Source organism: Astyanax mexicanus, chromosome 20, assembly GCF_023375975.1.
Source record: "Astyanax mexicanus isolate ESR-SI-001 chromosome 20, AstMex3_surface, whole genome shotgun sequence".
NCBI lineage: Eukaryota > Metazoa > Chordata > Actinopteri > Characiformes > Acestrorhamphidae > Astyanax > Astyanax mexicanus.
In genome coordinates, this window is record NC_064427.1 from 23,555,544 (window position 1) to 23,569,085 (window position 13,542).

General features: G+C 40.3%; 1 protein-coding gene across 2 annotated transcripts in view; it reads right to left on the reverse strand.

Annotated features, from left to right (window-relative positions):
• The window catches only part of si:dkey-88l16.3 (low-density lipoprotein receptor-related protein 2), a 53,904-nt gene that overhangs the window by 18,718 nt on the left and 21,644 nt on the right, over positions 1–13,542 (reverse strand). For both annotated transcript variants that reach the window (XM_049469091.1, XM_022681228.2), the window contains 15 exons: positions 12,186–12,401; positions 11,232–11,384; positions 10,543–10,812; positions 10,243–10,458; positions 9,138–9,290; positions 8,012–8,278; positions 7,390–7,605; positions 6,957–7,133; positions 4,862–5,065; positions 4,598–4,765; positions 3,918–4,133; positions 2,560–2,789; positions 2,240–2,369; positions 1,198–1,391; positions 580–766 (listed from right to left, as the gene is read on the reverse strand). In XM_049469091.1, coding sequence (XP_049325048.1) covers positions 580–766; positions 1,198–1,391; positions 2,240–2,369; positions 2,560–2,789; positions 3,918–4,133; positions 4,598–4,765; positions 4,862–5,065; positions 6,957–7,133; positions 7,390–7,605; positions 8,012–8,278; positions 9,138–9,290; positions 10,243–10,458; positions 10,543–10,812; positions 11,232–11,384; positions 12,186–12,401 — 2,997 coding nt within the window. The remainder of the gene's footprint in view (positions 1–579; positions 767–1,197; positions 1,392–2,239; positions 2,370–2,559; positions 2,790–3,917; positions 4,134–4,597; positions 4,766–4,861; positions 5,066–6,956; positions 7,134–7,389; positions 7,606–8,011; positions 8,279–9,137; positions 9,291–10,242; positions 10,459–10,542; positions 10,813–11,231; positions 11,385–12,185; positions 12,402–13,542) is intronic.

Consider the following 13,542-nt stretch of genomic DNA (forward strand, 5'->3'; position numbering starts at 1 on the left):
AGTGAATACATGTGGATTTGTAACATTACAATAACATGCCAAAAGTAATCAGAAAGCAGTCCCATGTTCCATAGAAACAACAACAAAAAACACTGCACTAAATTGCAGCATGTGTGAGCAGCCTTAATCACTGAATGTGTCTGAGAGCTACTTGTCTGATTTAATGGATAATTCTAGCTAGACACTTCTGATCCACTGTGGCTGGTAATGCCCATGACATTTTACTGGTACACCAGTAAAAGTGCCAGGGTCAGTCTTACTCAAGATAACGATTGACAACTTCTACAGGTGTGAGTGTTCCCAAGGCATGTGCGCGCACAAAAACCTTGTATTTCAATTCATGCCATTTTGATGTGAATTTCATTTTCTATAGTTAAATATTTTTTATGGAAAGAGACAATTTAAAATGACTTGGGCCTCTATGGAAATTTAAGAAGTCTTGTTCCCTTCTACTGTAAAACTGCCATTCTGAAAATACAAGGCATTTTCATAATCGTTATGACATGCAACTAACTTAGCCCTAATTTAATACTGACATTTACAGTGATGTCAACCTAAAATGTACCCAACTGTACGCACCTGGGCTCTTGCAGGTGCTGCCATCCGGCTCCAGTAAGAAACCCGGAGAACACTGGCAGGCATAAGAGCCGTGCGTGTTGTGGCATTTATGGCTGCATACAGAAGGCTTAATTTCTGTACACTCATCTACATCTACACAGGATACACCATCAGCCTGGAGGCGAAACCCTGCCCGGCACACACACCTCTGAGCAGAGAGAGAGAAAATAATACATTATTGCTCACATGCTAATTATTCTTACAAAACACTGATGCAGAGCATGACGTACAGCTTTATCAGGCCCTCAGGCCCATGAGTATAACCACATTTTCAGATGATCCATTGTTCCTGAAATAATAACTAGTATAAAGCAATGTTAAATGTGCTATTTAAAACTATGAATGGAATATTATGATGCAATGAAAATATAGTAGCTGGACAGGAATAAAATCAGAGGACCCCCCCATAAAAGAGAAAATAACCCCAGGACCCCCTGAGAAACTAATCCTATCCAGATAGGGCTTTAGATAATATTCTGAAGCAAAATCAGGACTACAGACTAAGTTCAAGTCTTTAAGCTCAGAATCCACTGAAAGAAGCAATCTTCAACAATATAAACACATTAAAGAGTCACTTACTTCTCCTTGTGGCGTGTTGACACAGTAATGTTCGCACTGCTGCATCCGGGATCTGGAACAGTTACTGCTGAGACAACCCAGACCCTCATCTGAGCCATCCACACAGTCAGAGACGCCATTACACACCAGTCCGGGGTTCACACACCCCTCACTCCTACACTGAAACAGGTGACTGGGACATTCAGCTTTACCACCTGAAAGACAAAGAGGAAAAAAAAAAAAAAAAAAAAAAAAAAAAAAAAAATTCACAAAATATAAAGATCCTAATTTGTGCTTTTTGTGCAATTGGCATGACCGCACTCATTTTTCAAAGGTTAGAAAGTAGATTGGCGTGTTTTTACTCCAGACCTCTACCTCGCTCTACCTCCAGCTTTATTATGTCATGTGATCACAGTAAGCAGTGTAAAGAGCTCCCTCTGTTGCTGTACACTAGTAATGCAGTTTAATCTTGTAAACTTGCTGTTATACACAAATGTTATTGAAGCTCCTTTGATTAGTTTATCACAAAAACTATAAAATAAGATTAGTTTTACATGCAATATTTAATTTGCCCTGTATTGTGCAGACTGGGGCAGTGATTGGTTTGGTGCAGTGGCTAACACCACCACCTGCCAGTAAGATGTCCAAAGACCATGTGGGAGACTGGGAATCAATTCCAGGTCTGGGTGACTATACTGCACTACACCAATAAGACTCCTTGGGCAAGATTCCAGACACTACATTGGCCCACCTCTGTACTACTTTTTTTGCTGCTTGATGACAATTTTTTTGTTAAAAATGTCTACAAGCAGCAAACTATTTGCCCAAAAGCATTTATTTTACTTAAAATGTTGGATACACAAAAGTGTTAATATTGAAACAATGAAGGATCGCAATACAAGTCTGGGAAGTGGAGGGGAAGGGGGAAAGAGGAGGGAAAACCCCCCCCCCCCAAAAAAAAACACCTGCAATGCCATTTTTTCCCTTAATATTTACAGCTCTACTGCTATATTTATATGCTAATATTTACACCCGTTTCTGCTACTTTTTTGGCTCGACTCACATCCAGCTTCATCACTCTGGTCTTTACAGTCCTTTGTGCCATCACACCTCCAAGATGTAGGAACGCACTGTGTTCCTGATGTACACCACCACTGCAACTCACCACACTGCACAGAACGGGTCTTGCAATTCTATAGAAATCATAAATAATAATGGATAATACACAACAGGCTTAAAATAAATCAGCATTAACTCCAATTAATCCCTACTAGTATCTATCTACAATTAAGCAGCATGACTACAGCAAGGCCATTTGCACACAGTCTTTTATAGACCAAATATATGTGCTTATAATAACCCAAGAATCCTCATCCTTCTCACCTTTTCATCAGACCCGTTGGCGCAGTCCTTATGCCCATCACAGCGCCACTCCTTCAGCAGGCACTCGTGGCTGCGAGGACATCGATCCCCCAGGGGGCAGTGTGGAGGTCTGCGACAGCTCTTCTCATCAGAATGATCTCTGCAGTCTGCATGACCATCACAGCGGAGCTTTGTGGACACACACTGACCACTGGAACACTGAAAGCTCCCAATCGAACATGGTTCTGGTGCTGGAAAATAAACAGAAGCAAAGCAATGAATTAATCACCCAACCAACACACCTAATTTTCTTACTATATAAGTTTTGTTCAAGACACCCATCTTTATACCTGTTAAGTTGTATAAAGTATAAGATGCATGTTTAAACCTTTGGAAATATTTATAACTAAAATAAACAGCGGATGAATAAAATTAATAAAATGTCAAGCTTTAGCAACACTTCAGTCAAAATTAAACCGAGGTGGGTTTTGAGGGGTGCCCTTAGCAGGGACTTTCGTTTTAAAGGGGAAATCTGGTTGGAAATGGACTTTGGGTGTTTTGAATCATGATAAATATGACCTCCATTCACCCCCAACATTTTCAAAACAGCACTTTAGCATTGTACGCCTGTTGGGCACATTGGCTAAAAGATTGGGCAATGCAATGAATTCCATTTTTTGCTGAAAATCTGTTTAACCTTCATTTTCACAGAATACATTTTGCAACCTGTTTCCCCATCATTCCAATTTGTTGGTATAGTCTGACTTAATTTCAAGATGGTGATGCCCGAAATAGGTATTTTGTGTATAAAGTGTTAGTTTAATTAAAAAAAACAAAAAAAAAAACAACAACACCCAATCTGTGCACTCCCACAGCTCTCAGTGCCTCATTTTAAATTTCAGGGACCTCAGAATTCTACCAATGGAGTGTGAAGCTACTTTGAGCTTGTTAATGGTGTAAAAATAGGCATTTTATTGCCCATGTGAATAAATCAGTCACTAGAATTTTAAGCCTGTTGGGCGCATCAGATAAAAGTGCCACATTTCAGAAAGTTCATACTCATGTTTTTCTACACCACAAGCCAAATTTATGTCTGATCTTCTTTAATCAAACAGACACATCTATAAAAAAATAAAAAAAAACATTGACTAATGTGGAAAAAAAAAACTTAAATGGTTATGTATTAGGGCTGTACAACATATGTAATGTAAAATTAATAAAAGGTTTACCCAGAGGCATATTATTATATCTGTAATTTACCTTAACACATTATTTTTACCCAAGATGAATAAGATATAAAATCCAATATTTAATTGAGCAAAATAAAAATCATTGAAATGTCAGTCCTATTCTGTATAAAACCCTCCGCCTTCACTCACCACAGCCAACCTCATCCGTCCCATCAAAGCAGTCTCTCTCTCCATCACAGATGAAGGTTTTAGGGAGGCAGCGAGTTCTGTTGTCACAGTAATGGTGGCAATCCTCAGCTCTTTCATAGCAGTTCAGTTCATCAGAGCGATCCTGACACTGTGGAGTCCCGTCACATACCTGCTTCATATCTATACACATCTTCCCATGAGCACACTGGAAACTACCTGGTGGGTTACAAGAAAACAGACAACATGACAAACATACTGCTGGAGAGGAGTTATATAAGGATTATAGTCATAACTATCACAAATAGATGACATGCATTTACACATGAATTTCTGGAGTAGCTGGGGGATACAGAACAGTCATTGAAACTTAAAGAATTAAGTGGACCGAATTGGGATTTTACACGTCTTGGGTTATGTACGTTTATGCAGTTCTCATGAATGCACTATGACTTATGACAGGCAAGAAAACAATTAGCAGGGCATCAAGTCAAGAATACCAACTCTAGCAACTCTACTTCACCAGTTCCAGTTCAGATAAGCATTACAAATGACCTCAAAGTTATTTAAAAGTAAAATGTTACATAATGCTGCTTTAATTATTTGCTTAAGCCAAACTAACAAATATGCCAAAATTAGAAGAAAGAACAGAAGCACCTTCACGATTTTCCTAAAATCTTTACCCTTTTTACACTGCTGTTCGCAGTCCTTCTCATCTGACCCGTCCTTGCAGTCCTTCTCTCCATCACACACGTGACTGTAAAGTATGCACTCGCTTCCATCCAGGCATGCTTTGAAGCCTACCCGGCACTTCAGGGGTGAAGCTCCAGCAGCTATTCCTCCACCGCTGGCTAATTTAGAAATTTAGAACATAGAAATTATAAAAAAAATATATATATAAAAAAAAATTCTCAAAATGCCTCCTCAAAATGTAAAGCTGAACATACCACAGTTCCTCTCATCTGAGCCATCTTTACAGTCTACGTTTCCATCACACAACTGCTCGTTAGTCAGACACATTGTCCTATCATCACAGTGGCGAGGACACAGAGCACACTGCAGCTCATCTGAACCGTCTGTGCAGTCAGAGTGCCCATTACACACAAACATCTTCTCAATACACTTTCGCTTGTTCTTACACAGGAACTGGCCTAAGAAGAAGGGAGGGGGGAAAAAGAGGAGAAAAATAAGAGCACAACACACCTGTTAGGTTTCCTGCCCATTAAACAATGGGGCACAGCAGGGTCACCAAATGTCTATAAACCAATTTAAATTCCAACATTCAGGGCAATAAATTCAGGGAACTCCTTTAAAAATAAGTCAGTTTATACTGCATATTCAGGATCTTAATGTATATATTACCGTAAGGCGCACTTATAATCCTTTAATGTTGCTTTAATGAATTAATTCCCATGTGTAAATTTTACCACTCAGGTATTAAGGAGCAGTAAAGCCACTTAAGTGCAGGGTTAAGGTTGAATTTGTTAGTTTCTCCAGCACTAAGACTGGGTGTAGCAGCATTAGCATTAGCTGCTAGCTAGTGCTGCCGTTAGCAGCTAATGCTAATGCAGCTGCACCCAGCCTTAGTGCTGGAGAAACTTTACTGAAACTCAACCTTAGACAAAATGTTGGAATTCTAAGCTTACTACAAATAAACGGAAGCCCTTTACTCGCCCAAATAAAAGTTTTTCAGAAGAGAAATCTGTGTAGATTAAAGGCCCTGTCCCACTGTCCAAATGGACGCAGTGCGTCCAAATTACGTCCATATTCCGTCTAAATTGAAGTTGGATGCCGACTTCCAAATTTGGACGTCGACTTCCACTTTTTGGACGTCGACTTCCACTTTTTGGACGTCGACATCCACTTTCTCCCTCTCTTCAATCTCCATCTCCTCAGGAGCTGGTTCCTCGGGGGCTGGAGCTTGTTCCTCGGGGGCTGGAGCTTGTTCCTCGGGGGCTGGAGCTGGTTCCTCGGGGGCTGGAGCTGGTTCCTCGGGGGCTGGAGCTGGTTCCTCGGGGGCTGGAGCTGGTTCCTCGGGGGCTGGAGCTGGTTCCTCGGGGGCTGGAGCTGGTTCCTCGGGGGCTGGAGCTGGTTCCTCGGGGGCTGGAGCTGGTTCCTCGGGGGCTGGAGCTGGTTCCTCGGGGGCTGGAGCTGGTTCCTCGGGGGCTGGAGCTGGTTCCTCGGGGGCTGGAGCTGGTTCCTCGGAAAATCGCTTGGCGGCGGCCGTCTTAGCGGAACCCTTCCTCTTGGCTGGCATCTTGGAAAGTGTGGAAAAGCGATGGACGGCAGAAAAATATTTTTATGGACGTCGACGTCCACCTGTACGTGCCGTCCAAATATCCACTAAAATACGTCCGTACTGCGTCTAAATATCCACTAAATTATGTCCATATTAGTCGCCATCTATTCCGAAAATTTTGGGAGGTACCAAAACCACTTTTGCGTCTAAAGTGGACGGCAACGTCTAAACTACGTCCACTTGGACGGTGCCGTCCAAATATCCACTAAACTACGTCCAGATTGCGTCTAAATATCCACTAAATATCCACTAAACTGCGTCCACTGAAATTTGGACGTACTTTAGTGGATATTTAGACGCAATCGCAGTGGGACAGGGCCTTAACATCTAGTGCCTGTTTAACTTGTGTTTTTTTTTTTTTTTTTTTTTTTTTTAAGATTTACAGTTTTGTTAACTTGGGCGCTTCCCCCAGCTTCCCCATAAGACCAGCTTCCCCATTAGAAGGGAAACATGGCGACACCCTTGCTCACTTCAATGTAGGCATCCATCCTTATTAAATGTCTCTTAATGCACATTATGTATGAAAATAGACGATTGGTGGTTTGCCTTATAGACCGCAAACTAGCAACTATTATAAAAAAAAAAAAAATAATTTGATTGATCGATCAAGGCATATTTTTCATTTATTTTTTCCAAAATATTTAACAATGCTCTTACTAGAGATACAGGACCTAATGGTATACATTAGCCAGATTATAGACCTTCCCCTCTCATTCGCCTCACCAATCACATTAATGTAATACCTGGATCTGAGCATGCCTGCATACAGAAGCGCTCATCTGACTGATCAGGACAGTCCACTTTCCCATCACACATCTGAGACTGACTGATGCACAGGGATGTCCCTTCACATTTTACAGATGGATATTTACAGTTCACTTCAGGCGAGGGTTTGTATGAAGAGGTTTTAGTATCAGAAGCTGAAAGAAAACGGCAAAATCCAAAGTTTGAAGAAAACCACATTATTTAGAAAATGTGACATACATAATTTATATAAAATCAAGTTAAAAATTAAGGACATGTCCTATATATAAAACAAGAGGATATCTTGTACTCCATGACATGTATGAGGATATACACAGACACATAATTTCTCCATTTCTATTACATTGTAAGATAAACAGAAGTAGACAAAATAATGCCAACACCTGTCTACCCATTTAGAACACTACTTACAGCATCCTGCTTCATCAGAGCCGTCTGTGCAGTCTCTCTCTCCATCACACAGGAAGCTTTCTGGAATACAGCGGGTCCGGTCATCACAGTGGTGACTGCAGCCTTCAGATTTAGTAAAGCAGCCCATTTCATCCGAGCGATCCTGACACTGAGGAGTCCCGTCACACACCAGATTTTTATCTATACACATCCTCCCATGAGCACAGCGGAACTGATCTACAGATTTAAAAAAAAAAAAAGAAAAAAAGAAAAAAAAAAGTCATGAAAGGGTTTTTATATACATCAGTGGACACAAATCTTAATTTATTACTATTTTTTGTCCCCATTTTCACCCAATTTAGCGAGGCTGGTTGTCCCACCCATTCAGCTGCTACTTAGCTGAATATCGCCCAGCGTACTTGGAGGAAAGCGCAGTGACGCTGTTCCGATACATCAGCTCACAGACGCCTTGTGCTGATCAACATCACCCTAGGAGTGATGAGGGGAAAGAGCCCCATCTACCCACCCAAAGAGAGCAAGGCCAACTGTGCTCTCTCAGGGCTCTGGCAGCTGATGGCAAGCTGCATGACTGGTATTCATAACAGCAAACTCCCAATCATAGTGTCAGTGCTGAACTACTCACGTGCTTTACACAGCCGTTCACATCCCTCTTCATCAGATCCGTCCTTACAGTCCACCTCTCCATCACACACGTGACTGAGCAGAACACATTCACTACCGTCCGTACAGAGCTTCGAGCCGAAACGGCACCTCAAAGGAGCTGCAGTGCTGGTTGGTGCAGAAACAGTGGGACAACCCACCTCATCAGAGCCATCAGCACAGTGAGAATGTCCATCACAGACTTGGTACTCATCAATGCACCTTCTCCTGTCCTTGCAGAGGAACTGACCTAGGTTTAATAAGAGGGGTAGGGTAAATGCCCAGACCTCAAAAATCACTTCTAAAAGGTGGGCGATATGGCTATACGATAAAAATCACTATACTTTATTGTATTATTACAATAACGATTATTTGATTCTACCGCATTAGGATAATGGCCTTTGCCAAGAGTGTGACTTAAGCTCCTTTTTGAGAAAATGTGAAATTGCTTTACAACAGGGCGACTAACTTCACTAAACTAATCTCCACTATTCAGGGAATGTCCCCAGTTGGTAAGTGATAAGAAGCAAACTTTATATTGTAGGATAAATCTTATAGTAAGCAGACTAAACCACTATTCAGTATTTATAGCCTTTATTAATATTATCACTTATCATATGGGAAAAAAAAAGTACATTTTTGGCAATATTATTGTCTACACTGATATGGCAACATCCCTAATCTCTTCCTTAGGAACATGATTCCAGCATATCCAAAACAGTACTGGAAAACAAGCCAATTCCTTAAACCTTAGCCACACTACAGTTTATAGATTATTTTGGTTAAGGCAAATTCAAAACCAGGGATTTTAGTGGGGGAAGGCTAAAAGCTAACCCCTGCTAAAATCACATCAGCTTATTAACTAAGGGAAAAGGAGAGCAACAGTTAAAACATGCTTATAATGAGGGCTCTGCAAGCAATGCAAGCCATTAAACAGTGAGCTTATTTTTCCCCCCACTTTCTCTCAAATTTAGTTAAAATAGGACTAATATACGATTATTTATAAATGATTCAAAATGTCTATGAATGCTTTTTTTGGAACCTTCCTACATAAAAATATTGCATCACAACACTAGTATGTAGTCCATATACAATCAAGCTGGCATTACCACTCTTTGGACATCTCTTCACACACAACTCTTCATCAAAGCCGTCGGGGCAGTCACGCTTTCCATCGCACACCTGAGAGCTGGAGACGCACAGTTTCCCTCCTCGACACAGCACAGAGGGGCTAGCACAGCTGCTGACTTGGGTGGGGTAACCTAGACCAATAAATGAAGAGAAGTTTAATTTTATTTTTTTGGAAAAACATAAAAAACTTGAATCTATACAGCAACAGTATCTTAAATTACAGCCCTTTATAATGAAAATATTTAAAAAGGTGTTATTTCCTGGTTTATTCACTAATTTTGTGGTGACCTCTAGTATGAATGAATGCTCTGTGAGCTGGTTTTGCGCTCCTGTTTCAGGCTGTTTTAGTTGGGTGGAGGATTAGTGGGTGGGGAAGAACAGGATTTCAGTTCTAGTCATAAATATTCATGACATGCAAATGCCTAATCTCTGATTGGCTAACAGCACTGGCATGCTTCTGCCACAGTTCTGCAATTAATCCTAATTTACAGGTTGTTGTCAGGGCTTCCTGATTCAGTGAAATGGCTGAAATAGCAAAAAAAGATGCAGAGCTTTTAGACCTCAAATAATGCAATGAAAAGTTCATAAAGTTTTGAAAGTTCAGAAATCAATATTTGGTGGAATAACCAATTTAATCAGTTTTCATGCATATTGGCATGTTCTCCTCCACCAGTCTTACACACTGCTTTTGGATAACTTTATGCCGCTTCTGATGCAAAAATTCAAGCAGTTCAGTTTGGTTTGATGACTCTTGATTGTATTCCAGAGGCATATCAGAAAATCAGTTTTAAGTGGCCTCTTGTTTTTTTCAGAGCTGTATATTTATCCAATTAATTGTGGAACAAAATCAAACATGAGAAATTATAAAAGATTGCTATAAACAACAAATGGGAAATAATTCAGCCAATTAACCTACCATGTATGTTTATGGTAAGTGTCTAGAGTACACACTGTGGAATTCAACATGGACATGTTCTCCTTCTGTCAATCTCAGACTGCATGATCTGTGTGGAGAATCTGCAGCACCACTGTGCTGAACTTCTTTTAATTTATTCAAATAAATAAATCTATAAACAAAAATACCACAATCTGCTTCATCACTGCCGTCTGCACAGTCAGTCTCTCCATCACACAGGAATGTTTCAGGGATACAGCGGGTCCTGTTGTCACAGTGGTGGCTGCAGCTCTTGGTTCGTGAAAAGCAGCCCAGTTCATCAGAGCGATCCTGACACTGTGGCTTCCCATCACACACCAGTTTAGCATCAATGCATTTCTTTCCATGAGCACACTGGAATTGCCCTGGGGAAAAAAAAAAGTTAATACAAGTATTTTTATCATCATAATTATTATTCACTGCAATTGATTTAGATTTTACTCGTTCACCTGTTCTGCAGTTAACATCACACCCCTCTTCATCAGATCCGTCCTTACAGTCCACCTCTCCATCACACACGTGACTGTACAGGATACACTGACTCCCATCCTTACAGGCCTTCAAACCCAAGCGGCATTTCAGCGGTCCAGCAGGGGTGGTGGTCTCAGCAGCCACAGTGGGACATCCCACCTCATCAGATCCATCAGTGCAGTGAAAATGACCATCACACACCTGCTTTACATCCACACACTTCCGCCTGTCCTTACACAGGTAGTCACCTGCAGCAGAAAGGTCCATTTTATTAAATTCTTGTCTAATATTCCTTGTAAAAGAAAAGTGTATTAAGTATATTTTTAAAATTATACTCAACATGGAACAGTGCGTACTTTTTAAAATTAAAATACTTACTTAAATACATACTAAATGTACTATTTTGGAACAACGTATGGCAATTCATGCATTTTTCAACTTTAATATATATATATTTTTTTTCCCCCCCAACACAATGTATAATTTAAAGCATATTGCATAAAAATACTGAGCAAGTAGTATTTAATGTGTATTTTCATAAAGTATACTAAATTGAAAATGCAGTTTTAGTATTCTTTAACTAATTTGAACATATTTTTAAAGCTTCTAAGTAGACTTCCTTTTTACAAGAATTGTCCATGCGTTCAAATTAAATGAATTTTACTACCATTGTAAGGGCACTTTGTAATACACGGCCTCTCGTCAGATCCGTCCGCACAGTCCTTCCTTCCATCACAGAGCTGGAGCTGGGAAATGCACTGGGTGCTTCCTAGGCAGGGGACAGATGGACTTTTGCAGAGGAGATGAACAGCAGAATTTCCTGAAGAAATTAAAGGGTAAGAACAACTAGTTTAATGAACAATAAACCTCTCTGCAAGGTTTAAATTTTAAATTATTGGCAAAATCGTGCAGCCGAACTCAAATGGTCCAGTGGACCAGGGTGCTACCGCTATGATCTGAAAATTGCCATCAGCAGCCAGAGCTTGAGAGAGCACAACTGCCCATTCATTCCCTTTGTGAGCAATGTGGTGTTAGTCAGCACAGGCGTCTGATAACTGATGTATCAGAGCTGGATCGCTGTGCTTTCCTCTGAGAGAACTGGCTACCCAGTAATGCTGAATCAGCAGCAGCTGGAAAAGAGACTGAGCCTGATTCTAATTCCTGGATTCCTGTTTTTAATAGATATAATTGCATTACACCTTAATACTTTTAAATTAACTATATATCTTCTAATTTGTTTTGTTATTATATTGCATTTGCATTTAAGTTTATCATTGCCTTTCAATCTGTTCAAGACCTTAACATAGTAGGTCGACGAAAAAAAAAAAAAAAAAAAATACATTCACAAACAGAAAATGAGTTACTAAATGTGGTAAATATGGAGACAGCGAAATATAAAGTGCAAAAATAAAATTGTGGCAGTTTTAGGCCTTTAGGAGATGCTTTGAAGACATTTAAAGGCAAATCAAGGCTTTTTAAGATAAAAACCATAAAGATCTGCAGTCTGTTTGGTCCAGATCTTCAGGCTTTTTTTTGGTTTTGTCCAAACCAAAACGGCAAAAGTGAAAGACGCATTGAGCTTTACCAGGCTGAGCACAGGTGCATTTACTGAAAGTCTTACCACAGTCAGATTCATCAGAACCGTCCCAGCAATCCTTCTTTCCATTACAAATAAAGACCTCAGGAATACAGCGGCTGTTCTGGTCGCAGCGCAGGGCACAGATCCTGGTAGGTTTCCAGCAGCCTGATTCATCAGAACCGTCCTGACACTGAGGAGTCCCGTCACACACCTGCTTCTTGTCGATGCACCTTTTTCCACGAATGCATTGAAACTGGCCTGAAATCCAAGGTGGCATTAAGAAATTATTTAAGCTTACATTAGCAAGCACAATAAGAAAATCATGATTTGGAAAAGCTTAAATTTTATTTTCTACAAATCAGTGAACAATCATGTTTTAAAGAAAATTTACTTTATTTTTCTATATATATATATCTATATATCTATATATATCTATATATCTATATATCTATATATCTATATATCTATATATACAGTGAGTCCAAGAAGTATTTGATCCCTTGCTGATTTTCTTCGTTGGCCCACTAATAAAGACATGATCATTCTATACTTTTAATGGTAGATGTATTCTTACATGGAGAGACAGAATATTAAAAAGAAAATCCAGAAAATAAATCTAAGGAATATATATTAATTGATTTGTATTTCATGGAGTGAAATAAGTATTTGATCCCTTAGTATTCATTAGCAGTTCTGGCTTTTACAGACCAGTTAGACACTCCCAATCAACTTGTTACCTGACCTGAAGCCACCTGTTCTCACTAATCACTTGTGTGAAAAACACCTGTCCACAGAATCAGACAGATCACACAGATTTCAAGTCTCCAACATGGGTAAAACCAAAGAGCTGTCACAGGACCTCAGAGTCAGAATTGTTGACCTTCACAAAGCTGGAATGGGCTACAAAAAGATTAGTAAGGTGTTGGATGTGAAAGTAACAACTATTGGTGCAATTATCAGAAAGTTTAAAGAGTATAACATGACAATCAACAGACCTCGGCCCGGTGCTCCAAAGAAGATTTCGCCTCGTGGGGTGGCAATGATGCTGAGAACGGTCAGAAATCGTCCTGCAACCACTCGGCAGGAGTTAGCAAATGACCTGAAGGCAGCTGGGACCACAGTTTGCAAGGAAACAATTGGCAACACTTTGCGCAACAATGGATTCACATCCTGCAGTGCCCGAAAGGTACCCCTGCTGAAGAGAGCACATGTGGAGGCGCGCCTCAAGTATGCCAATGATCATTTGAAAGATGAACCAAGTTATTGGGAGAAGGTTTTGTGGTCAGACGAGACCAAAATTGAACTTTTTGGCCTCAACTCCACCCGCCATGTGTGGAGGAAGAAAAATGCTGCCTATGACCCCAAGAACACTATGCTTCCACCTCCATGCTTGACGGTG